Here is a 12,669-nt window from a genome sequence, read left to right as displayed (position 1 = left end):
TAGGTCTGTGGTTAATGCAGAAGCTGAAGAAATCAGGATCCTTGCTGCAGCTCACCTTCAGAGATCAAGTTGATCCACGGAAAACATTCCTCTATCTCCTGAGTCAGAAACCAGGTACCGTCTGAAAGTGGACAAATTTGAAACAGAGACAGTATATTGACTGACTCACTTTACAGACTTTAAAGACAGTCTATTCAAATATTCATGAAAATGTTGTCATGTTGTCTTTTTTGTCAAATTTCTGTACGTGTCAGCTCACTAACACTCAAACCCCTGCCAGCGAGCTATGAGGCCTCCCCACTGTGTGAGTGGAACAAAGCAGTCGTTTGTCACACAAGCCTGAAGAAGATAAGCCTGAAAACACTTTTTTACCCCTCCAGCGCTGTGGCAGGCTGACAAAATGATCCAAACCCTGTCACTGGAAACCCACCAGTGCACTCTCTTAAAAGCACACTGACAGGAGACTTGAGGAAAAAAACGCAGTTTTATCGTATCAAGCCTGTCATTGTACTTTGTGATTGTGTTTTGCGTTTTACAACCAATTCACTCCTTTCCTCTGTTTTCCTCTCTCTCTATATCTCTCTTTCTTGTTCTTCCACACACACACACACACACACACACACACACACACACACACTCTGCAGTCTCATTTACTTGTGTTTTTTTACTTGTTTTTTTTTATCCTTTTAGGGCTCCAGTTCTTCAAAAACGTGGTGTTGGTGGCATCTCCACAGGACCGTTATGTTCCTTTCCACTCTGCCAGAATAGAAATGTGCAAAACTGCTCTTAAAGACAGGAGCACAGGTCAGAAATGAATGCCGTATTGGATTTTCTTCTCTTACAATATATCTTTAAACATCATTGTGTGGAACTAATTGGCATTATTTGAATTGACTTTATGTAACGTTTGAAAGAAGCAATAACATGTCCTTCGTCATACTGATTAAAAATGAATTTAGAAGTGACAAACACCCGCTTTATATCCTCATTGGTTTTGCTGCTACATTTGGTCTGGTATGACCAGTAGGTTATGGTGGCTAATGTTGGCAAGCTTCAGATAGGTATTGCTGCATGACATCACTTTTCATTTCATTTATTTGCTCAGGACAATAATCATATGGTAAGGAGCACAAACAAGACATAACAAATAACAAAATGACAAAATGCTTATATGACTTAAAACAAGTAAGAACGTTCTAGACACCCATTTTGCCAATAATTTTTGGCTTGTCTGATTGCAGCAACAAAAACTTATACATAGATGGGTACCTTACATAATACTTTGGCAGATACCTGTCTCTGAAATTCATTATGCTTACATTCTTACAGTCAAAATGTGATACTTGTCTCCCAGACTGTTGTCATTACAAAGGTTGCAAATCCTCTGGTTTCTATCCAGACTTTTATATCTTCTAATGACCTTGGAATCCTAGTATTATTAACCCTGATGTCTTTGCTTTTGGTTTTAAGCGCAGCATTATTCTGTTAACACCACATATGGCCACATTTGTGATTGTGCAACAAAAGGTACATAGGCTCACTTTTGGTGTAACATGAGACTGAGTAGACCTACACACCAACATTCTTTTGGGGCTTCTAAATATATATATTATGTCATTGTACTTTATGAAGGTGTATACAACACTTTTGTGTAAGAACTTGATCAGCTCATCTGTTAAGTGATGAGAGCATACACTGCGTCACCCATATCTCACGTGTGTCCATGTACCTGAATTTGTTTTCATTTTTGAGGGAGAAAAATGCTCTTTAATGTTTCAATTGAGTCAATTGTTGTGCACATCACACCCTTAAGATAGTATAATGCTAGGTCCACTCACTTATGGTTGGTTTTAAAGGAATAATTTGGCTTTTGAAGAAGTAAACCTTTTCGATTTCTTGCCGAGAGTTAGATGGGAAGATTGATAGCTGTCCATGTCTGTATGGCAAATATAAAGCTGCAGCTAGCAACATTTAGCTTAGCTTAGCATAAAGCAGGGTGAAACAGCTAGCCTGGAAATGACTGAAGGTAACAAAATCCACCACTTAAGCTTAGCTAACATGGGCAGTTATGTCCCAGACAACAGTATTTCATGGCTGAGATTTGTTATACAAAAGGTGTAATTTTTAATTGTACGATTCACCCTAACTTTCCTAATTTTTGCACTGAAGGGCCCGTCTACACTGAGATGATTAACAACCTCCTGCAGCCACTTGTGGAGGCTAAAGAGTGCCGGCTGATCCGCCAGAATGTGTTCCACGCCCTGCCAAACACAGCCAACACCCTGATCGGCCGCGCGGCCCACATCGCTGTCTTGGACTCTGAGCTTTTCCTGGAGAAGTTCTTCTTAGTGGCAGGGCTCAACTACTTCAAATAAAGGTGCTAGTAGGCTACTGCAGGCTTACAGGACAGAACCTGTTGGTGGCTGATGGAGCTGATTTTAAGGATAAGGTCCTTACCTTCATTTTGTACAGTATATTCAATGTATATAATCACTGATATCCAAGAGGCAAGGCCTGTATATCCCGTTTGTTAGGATTGTTAGCAGCTGTTATAAAAAAGATCAGTGTATTGTCACTGTTTAAATTGCTAACTAAAAACTCTGAGTTTGACGTGTAGACATGCAAAACAAAACATCTGACATCTATCTCAGGATTGATTATAGATGTTTTGTTGGCCTGGAATAACCTGTCAGAACACTAACAGATGCTAATTGTGGTCGAAAGCATTTAACTACTTTCCCTTTAGAATTGGTTTAGAGTCAGGTTGATTGATTTCTAAGGGTTCCACCGATGATAGTCTTAAGCTATCCTTGGAACCGAGGCAATAGATGCGCCACATTTATATCCTCTTGATTGAACATGAAGTATTTTGTTGTACAAAACATAGATGTTCCTTTATACAGAAATGAATATATTGTTTAAATTATTTATTTTTTATTTGTTATGTGTCTACAGTGTAAGTAGCCCATCTAAATGTGATCTTTTGTGTGTTGTTATCATCAAATCTATTGAATGAAAATCAAAGTATACAATGGAGGCATAAGTGTTACCCCATGTAGCCTACAATTCAGTATATGGACACCTGCTTTTTTTATACATATCAGTCCAACCTAACTCATTGACCCCGATTAGTAAATATGCCACAGCATAATCTTTGATACCAAATGGCTCTACTGGCTCTGATCATTTGCACTGAAAGGTTGATTGATTAGATTTATGAATTGATCATTTGCCTATCCCCACCCTACTTATTTACTGTTGCTATGCCTGTGAAGCTTACACATAATCAATTTACAGTGATAACAGTGGCAGATTACCACTCAAAATTCTTTTAAACTTTTAAAACAATGAATCCTTGAGGTAGATAAAAGCATGCTTCTTATTTCTCTCAATTTTGTTGTCTCAAATGACAACTGTCACAGGCAGATTTTATCAGCCGTAGCTAGCTAGGTGATGTAAGCTACATGAGATGGTTGAAAACGCGTTCTCCAGCTGATTTCACAACATTACTGAAAAATCTGACTGTTATTTCGTTATATCATAGCCCTGTTTGGCTGCTTAGCTTGTATGTGTTCGTATTTGCGGCTGTTTGCACTTTAAGAACAAAAGGCCTTTGGAGAGGATTGATGAGTTTTTAGCATTTAGGACCAGCTTCACACAAAAGATAAATAGTATACAGTGGATGTGCTAGTCATGAATGTTTTTTTAATGTAACCTGTAACCCACAAACTAATGAAACCTAGTTGGTTAATGATGTGCTCCTCTGCTTGGAGGTAATGCTCGGTTAGCACTAGTGAGCTAGTTGGCCGGACATGCTAAAGTTTGCAGGTCACTTTAAACTTTTGCTCATGTGTTTTTGGTTTTGCAAAGGCTACAAAAAACACACCACTCCTGAAACTCTTTGGTCTCTTTAGTCCAGTGGTTCAAGACAGCCCTCAGGAGCCGATAAAAGTTCAAGCCCTACGCCCACTGCAGCAAATGTGGAGTTCATTATAATCAATCATTAAGAACTGAAGTAAAAAAAAAAGATTCAGGTTAACAAAATACCCTTGAGAGCATCGGAGCACTTTTGTTTTTTACGACACAACATGAATCAAATTCATGCAACTTTAGACCTGACAGTCCTGTCATGCATAGGTACGGTTGCAAAGCTATGATTGGACAATTGCTGTTCAGGGTAGGGGTTTAGCAGTTATTTTGATAAACTATGTGTTTTGATATGTTGAAACAAATCTATTGCATTATAACTACCACGATAAAACAGTAAAGCTACATGACTTATTTGCATTCTGCTCCTTGAATCATATGGCAGGGAGACAGAAAACAGGCTTACTGATATAATTAACAGCAAATATACTGTAGCCTACTTGTTTGTTAAAAAGATACACAATGTCCATGTCTTTACAATACAATGTTCTGGTATAATGACCGTCACTTTCTTAATGAGCCTTTTAAATTGTACATACAAATTCTCCACACAAGGATAGATTTCATAAAGCACTTTGAAATTTGTTATTTTTTAACTGGCGTAAATCAGAGTGCCATTTCTTGTGTTTTCTGGAACACTGGGTGAGATTCTCCCTCACACACTCATTTTCTTTAAACCACTTTCAATATGATGCATGATGACGACGTCAGCAACAGCACGACAATGCTCTCAAGTTCTTGAACATATTCGATGCCGTATTTCTCATCTCATCAACTCAATCAAATACATGCTGTACGCTTTTTGTCTTTTTTTTTTCTCTACAACCTTTGCTGTCACATTAAAGCGTGACACGAGATATGTCATTTTCCAGCATACTTGTGAGGACTGTTTTCCTCATCACTGTGCTGTCCATCAAATGATGTTTACATTTTGACAGTCGTCTTAAATCCAGCTGTGGTTGTGCTCCTGCAGCATATGTAATGTACATACAGAGACCTATATTTAACTTTTGCACTGGTTTGATGGCAAGTGCACTTTGTTGACCACTTCGAATCCACCTCCATTGGCTTTACAAAATCTAAAAAGCTATTTTTCCTGTGTTTTTGGTTTATACATGCACTGCTTCTTTCAAGCATTGTATAGTGCTCTGTCCCCGAGTACAAACAATGACATCGCAAAGTGCTCTTTCCTGTTCTGAAGCTGTTGCTGGGGCTCTGCAGGGTAAGCAGAGTGTCATTGTGATTGACTCTAATCAAATGGGCTCCTTTGGGACGCAGAGATCGCTCTCAGAAATCCACTAAGCAAAGCTGCGTAAGCAGTCTGTACGAGCTGCCATGCATCATTTCTCAGCACACACAAACACATACTGTATATGGATGAGGCTTTAGTTTGTTTGCATTTAAGGTCGTGTTTGTTTACCCAAAGGGGTCAGCAGTAATCAATGTAGTGAAAAAGTGTTATTGAGCATTGGCCCCTTCAAGGGCAAATACAGGTTTGAAATTGTTTCATAAGATGAATGAGTTCTGTAAAAGGTTTCAATTGAAAGTGCGGTATTAGATCAGAAATAATTGTATTTATATTACGCTGAACCATTCTGTAGAGCAAAGTTTTTTTTTTATATGACTAAATATGTCTGTACATTTATGCTGCTGTCATAACTATGAGTGATTTCAGAGGTGATTCATATATCCAATAGATCCATGCAAGTGCTGTCAACCTTCAAAACTAGCTGACTTGAACCTTTTTGTATTTGATTGCCCTTTACTCAGAGTCCTGTTCATGTGTATAGTGTGTGTGTGTATGTGTGTGTGTTTGGAGGGTGGAGAAGGGGGTGTAATATCTGTGTGAAAGGATATGTGTAATCATTGTCTGCTCGTTGCTGGAACATCCTTTATGTGTTTGAACCGAATGTAAAAAATGTTTGACTTCACTGTGAGGAACATGTATTTATTCCATTCTGAAGTTCTTTTGCTGAATGTATAACATGTAAAGTACAGTAAATACTACTTCATCCGTGCCAATACTACTGTAATATTTTTCTATGTTGCTGACTGTGCTGTATGTATTCCTTAGTAGCTTGTGTCCTATGTAAAAATATAAATATATATAGCATAGTATTATTTAACAGATATGATGTTACAATAAAAATGTTCCTTTTGCATTATATTTTGTTTGCTGGCTTTCAATTTCCTGTTTGCTTTAAAACATTTTTACTGGTTTTGTTGTATTAGCCAGTGTTTCTATCTAATTAGCACACTTACCTCTCTAATTTCAATCTAGTTTAACACCTTCACACCCCAGTGTCCACTGCAAGGCATCAAATGTTTGTAAATGAAAATGCACAAAAATCTCACATTTCATCAAGTCACTAAGGAGATTTTTGAACTCAATTAACACTTCATTGGACAGGGTTTATCCATCCATCCATCCATCGTCAACCGCTTATCCTGTGTACAGGTTCGCGGGGGGACAGGGTTTAATGGCATACTAAATGTACTATTTTTAAATCTAATTTGCAGATATGCAATGTGGAGAAAACAGGATTCAATTTTGTTTTCCAATTCCATTTCTAGGGTGACATACAATCGGCATGTGGCAAGGTGCGATTCACTGTAGGAATACTGGCTGGTCTAGGGTCTAGGGTTCGGGGCAAAATGAGTTAGAGGAACATGTGAACCAGAACCTACTCGGGTTGTTAAAAAAAATTATCCTTTTTTTTATCCTTCTCTTCAAGAAATTCTGAAGGCAGATACTAACATACAGATATATATTGAATAATTTATTTTGTGGTAAGGAAAAAATGAAAGACTCAAGTTTTCCTGAAGAGCTTCTGAAACAACATTGTAAGACTATAAGGATAAGATCAAACCCAACAATGTGTTAGTCCGTCTCTGAAAAACTTCCCCAGCATTTTATGCAGATAGCCCTGCTATTGACTTAAATCTATAAAACCAGATCACAAATAAATACTATACACTGTACTTTTTATTAAGTGTTACCCAAACATGAGGAAATTATGTATCTGATAGAAACTATTTTTAGTGGGGGATTAATTCACAGTATTTCCTGCAGCTGGACAACGTACGTGGGATCAGCTCAAAATAAAAGACTGAGCCCTTGTTCATCTTAATAATGGAACATGCCAGTCAATGCAACAGTGTGGCTCATCGAGGTGTTTTACTAGATTTTGGATAACAGTGGAGCTCCTTGGCATAAAGGAGGCTTTGGAAATAGCACATTCGCTGTTGGTTTTGGTCAGTAGAATTTGTTGACAATAAGAAAAGTATAGAATATTAACAGACCCTTTAAAAGAAATGACGCTAGCACTGACCATCATTAATAATGCATTACATTTATATAGCGCTTTATCATTGAAACTCAAAGCGCTTCACAGTGAAATGGCGGGGGGACAGACTCACCTCAACCACCACCAATGTGTAGCACCCACCTGGGTGATGCATGGCAGCCATTTAGCGCCAGAATGTTCACCACACATCAGCTAGAGGCAGAGAGGGAGGAATACATTGAGCCAATTACTATAGGGGATGATTAGATGGCCAGATGGTGAAAGCCATAACACCGGGGAACCCCCTACTCTTTGCGACAAGTGCCATGGGATCTTTAATGACCACAATGAGTCAGAACCTCGGTTTAACGTCTCATCCCAAGGACGGTATCTCCTACACAGCACAGTGTCCCCATCATTGCACTGGGGCATTGGGATCTTATTATTAGGACCAGAGGGAAGACTGCCCCCTACTGGCCCACCAACACATCTTCTAAGAAATCAAAACCAAGAAAAATGAAAACTTAAACTTAACTTAAACTTACTGTTGTATGTCCTCTTTTAATATATCTACAGCCAGTGTGTTGGATTAATCTATTCTTCACCACATACCAGAGGGTTGTTTTTAAATGTGCTATATAAATAAACTTAAACTTGAGCTTGAGATACTGTAATTACCCAAACTCAGGTCCATCATAAATCCACTGACAATTTGTTACCTATTTTTCCTAAAAGTCCTATACAGACCCACACCCACTATGTGCAGACCAATATACTAGTCTCACCCAGGCTGTCACTGAGTGGTGCTTGTGCTGTGAGCAGAGATGTAGCTGTTTCCTCCCTCCCTGAGCCACATGGTCCACAGAGGCAGATTTGTCACGGCCTTTAACTTCTGTCTGTGTATATTCTATTAACGAGCCCTGTTGTGGGACAACAATGACTCGACCATTTGTGTTGTCCGTCGGTGACACGCGTAGTAAACAAATCATAGCAACAATCCCCTACTGACGCCCCATTTCAACTGCATCAATTTATGACTTCCTGGTTTGGGATACCCCTGAGCTATAAATCCAGGCCACAACAATCCATACTCAATTTGATTTCAGGGTGTTCTTTCTCATTCCACCGTCCATTTGTCACTGCATGTTGAACTCATGATCCAACTGAGGCTAGTTGAAGTCCCTATACTTGGTTTTCCCTGCTTTTTCTTCCCTCCCTGAAATCAATAGAGCTCATTTTTCCATCCTGACCCTAAAGACATCAGTCTGTCGCCAAAAACTGATAAGGGACCCACACTCTCACACAGTAATGCATTTCATTTGCTGCAAGTTAACAGCAATTGGTTGGTCACATTCACTTATCATCACATGCAATGAAATCACAGCAAAAAAGCAAAAGCAGCGCTCTTGTTCACAGCTTGGCTCTCGCACAAACACATCCCCACGGAGACCAGTCTTATTCTGCATGTGTCGCTCCTCCCCGGCCATAAAGTGGAGGAAAAATGACTTTGTCATTAAATCCATCACTCGGAGTTGATTGAAGCGGTGTTCATTCCATTGTTTGTGAAGGAGGGAAACCATTAGTCCCAGAGTGATACTTTGGGCAGGCATCGCCAATAAGCAAGCCGCCAGTGGGAGTAATTATTGCTGCATGAAGCTGTCTGTGCTGGAAGGTAATAAGATCTCACATGGTCTCATTATCTCCCATGACACTGATGAGCAGGATTTCACACCTACAAAGCAGCACAAATTCAGCAGAACTGGACTTTCAGTACAGCTTTGAATTATATATTTCTATCTTGATGCTTGATGTTTTTTTAATGGTGTTTTTGGTAGTAATCTGGTAGTAAAAGCTGCTACAGGGCAAACCAAATCACTACAGATCTTCCTGTTTGGAGTTGTTTTCTTTCTTCTTCTCTTTTCACTAAGAACAATAGCACCCCTGCCACATGCTTTCAAAACAAGTGTAGTGTATTATCATGACCAACAGACAGTGAGGACTAGACTTGCCTTTTTATTTAAGGCATTGCTTCATAACACAAAGAGACTGTAATGACAGGAATGTAAATCAGTTACTGTAACTAATTTTTGGCTTTTCAAACTCTCTTTCGTGCATTCTGTCTTGTCATTTGAATATCATACTATATTTCAAAGAATGGGTTGTAAAACTGAATGCCTGAAAGTGCAATTATGCTAATGAGTGCAGTTTGGATGTGTTAGTGTCCCCTAGTTTGTGCTACTCCTGTATTTATATTACGTCTGAACCTGACGAAGGATTTACATAGTCGAATCAGAATCGTCAAGTCCTGCCTATAGTCGACTCATGTGTGTTTTGTGCGCAGCGATTGCGGGGAGGAGGGGAGGGGGTGGTTCACACGGTAGCATCGCTTTAATCTTTAGAAGCTGCAGAGCTGCAGTCTTCATTCATTCAACTTACACTGTAAGTTTCCAGCAAAACCGTGGCTTATTAACCCTTTTGTCTCTCTATCTCTCTCTTTCGCCTGCCATTCATCAGTGCAGAGTTTTGCGTGCATGCCGTGCTGCCAACAACTGCATGAACGTTGCGGTTCCTTGCGGGTCTATTTGAAGTAGCCGGCTATTTAAAAACGATGAAATACTTTGTGTGGTTCATCAACGGTGAGAAATTATCCGAAAGTCCCGCAAGGAGCTGGGGTTCCGTCTCTTCAGCCAGTGTTCCTCTTCTGCCACAACACACATACACGCTACGCCTACACATGCGCACTGACGACCCAGGGTTAGGGTTACAATTTTGGATTTATTCATGCACTTACTAATATATATTATTCTGGCCGCTACAAAATAAAAATATTATAAACCCATGTCCCACGTTGAGCATATTTTCCTTGATCCAAACAAAGATCTACATTCTCAGCTTGTACACCATCAACCAAAATTTCACAAGTCTACAGCCATAGTCGCAGCTTTGTGAGTCTGCACGTAAGCACAGCTGTGCTTAGAGCTAAATGCTAATATGGGCTTGCTAACATGCTCACACTGACAATGCTAACATGCTAATGTTAAGCAGGTATAATGTTTACCAATGTTCACTAGTTTAGCATGTTAGCATGCTTACATTTGCTAATTAGTAAAAAAAAGCTTGGTACAAAATACAGCTGAGGCTGAGGGGAATGTAGTTTTGGTATTGAGAGCCTAAGTCCCTCGCTTCTAACTTATCTTTTCATCCCGTTAGAATTGTACCCTGAATTACACATATTATTTTTGTCAGTTTAAAAGATAATTTTGGCCTTCAAGAAAGTTGCAGTTTGTCGTAAAACTGTTCAGTAACATTTAGTTTTGCGTGGAAACAATGAACTACATCTCTTGTCTCGCACAATATATACGTATAGCTAGGTAACTTAGCTATGTTCCACGCAGAAATGTCTCTTACCTGATGTGTTTAATCCAACAACTCCTGGTTGTTTGACGTTAGCTTCAGTAACGTTAGCTTCAGTAACGTTAGCTTCAGTCATTGACAAAAAAAGTTATGATTTCACCTATACGAACGTTGGGTTTTGTGGTTATTGTAATTATGTATTTTCACAGTCTTATACTTAAACAGTTTTACCACAAACTGCGACTTGACTTTCAAATGTATATTTTAAATGACCAAACATCATAATTCAGTTTTCTCACGCCACTAAATACTATACATATGTTTTCCTGACTAAGGTCCCATGGTGGTCCACCAGAAGGGGAGGGACATAGGATCTCTATTTGGTCATAAACCAAAGGTTTGGATAAAGAAAATACATAGATGTTGATCTGATGGTGATGCTGGATGAACTTTTCCCCTGACTTTTTCAGGGGATCATTAGGATTCATAATTTGGGACCATACAAAATGGCAATCCATCTAGTACTTGTTGATATTTTCTAGTCTGGACCAAAGCGGTGGAAAAACAGACATTTATCCCTAGTGCCACGCAGCTAGCATGGCTAAGAAGAATTAGAAAATCATTGCAGCACAGGCAACACACTTCCCATAATATATCTCAGTAACAGTTTTTCATTATACCCTACCTGACTGGTTAAAGTCTACGTTGTTCAAACTCCACATGCACAGTTTCTAAAGCTGTCTTTCTGTTATAAAACCCAAACTGAGATTCCACAGGTGACATCATTAGGGCTACTTTCTCATACGTGACCTGAAGTTCTTAGAGAGCCTCAGAAGACATTGTACAAATGTGTCTGCGGGCTTAGTAGTGACTGACACATAACTAATAAACTCACCTTGCTATGCTAAATACAAAAAAAATATTATATACTGAAAAATCTTAATTTTATACTTTAGCAACTAGATCACTCTACCTGTTCTAGGAGACAGATGTCATGCTGCTGATATCATTTTGACAAAGTTTAAACCTCCTTAAATCTCCTCCTTGTCCTTACTTTAGCAGTCATCTGCCTGCTGCCATTCATACAGCATACAGCCTGTTATAGAGTTGAGGACATCCATCTCCTTAAAATGAAAATGTCATTTATTACTGATGGGTTGAGATGCTCTCAGACAGAAGTCCATGTCCACTCCACAATTAGTGTCCCATCTGCCTCAGGAAATCTATCAGTGCTGTTTTCACAGCAAAGTAACATTTCATTAATATTTTGCAGTAGGATCAGTTAGAATGAATTCCTTGTGAATGAGCAATAGATGGTGGCATTTTTCAAATACATATGTGTACATATACAAGATGTTATATATTATTATATTTCTTCCATAACTTCGCTTGCCATTTTCTGTTATGAGGAATCTCTCCAGCAGATGGTGCTACTACTCTCTGTTCTTGCCTGTTATGTGACACAGGCCGCAGTTATTAAAAGGTTAGGCAATGAAGCCATTTTGTCAGTAATATGAGTTTGTCAGTAATATGAGACAAAACATTTGCACAATGCCCTTTAAATTGTGATGGATTGTCTTATTGCATTGTGTTTAGGTATATCCTGTTTTTACACTTTTAGACCTAGATTGATGAACTGCAGAAGAATGTGTGTGTGTGTGTGTGTGTGTGTGTGTGTGTGTGTGTGTGTGCGTGCTGAAAGCAGGCTTACAGGTATCTCTATCTGCTGCCAGTGTGCTGATGTAAGCCTATAGGTCAGACACATCTCTAATGAGCAGAGCATTGTGAGAGACCAGTACAGTGCAGAGCTATGGGCAACGATATTGATCCAGAGACATTTAACATTTACTGTAGCAGCTGTACTGACAGTAAAGTGTCAAGATGCCTCCAGTAAGTGGTTAAAAGAAAAGGAAAAACTTCTGATTAACAAAAGTGAGAATAAAAGGGAAAAAAAACCCTCAAACATTAAAGCCATTGAGAAGCTGTTAAGTGAACTTTCCATTTCACCTTTCCTCAAGGTGACCAACCTATTCTTGTGCTGGATAATAATAAGTCAACTTCCTAAAGTGATTCCGACAATACCCACCGATTTTGTAGCCTT

The 12,669-nt window shown here is 39.1% G+C and overlaps 1 protein-coding gene across 1 annotated transcript in view; it reads left to right on the top strand.

Annotated features, from left to right (window-relative positions):
* The window catches only part of fam135b (family with sequence similarity 135 member B), a 48,141-nt gene extending 42,049 nt beyond the window's left edge, over window positions 1-6,092 (top strand). Inside the window, exons 18-20 of the mRNA XM_038725543.1 lie at window positions 4-114; window positions 691-804; window positions 2,170-6,092. Coding sequence (XP_038581471.1) covers window positions 4-114; window positions 691-804; window positions 2,170-2,375 — 431 coding nt within the window. The 3' untranslated portion in view covers window positions 2,376-6,092. The remainder of the gene's footprint in view (window positions 1-3; window positions 115-690; window positions 805-2,169) is intronic.
* The last annotated feature ends 6,577 nt before the right edge of the window (window positions 6,093-12,669 follow it).

The sequence above is a fragment of the Micropterus salmoides genome, unplaced genomic scaffold (assembly GCF_014851395.1).
Source record: "Micropterus salmoides isolate LMB-PRFRI ecotype aquatic unplaced genomic scaffold, ASM1485139v1 Ms_hic_scaffold_17, whole genome shotgun sequence".
In the NCBI taxonomy this organism is placed as follows: Eukaryota; Metazoa; Chordata; class Actinopteri; order Centrarchiformes; family Centrarchidae; genus Micropterus; species Micropterus salmoides.
Note: the sequence above shows the minus strand (reverse complement) of the source record. Positions and strands in the feature narration are given on the sequence as shown.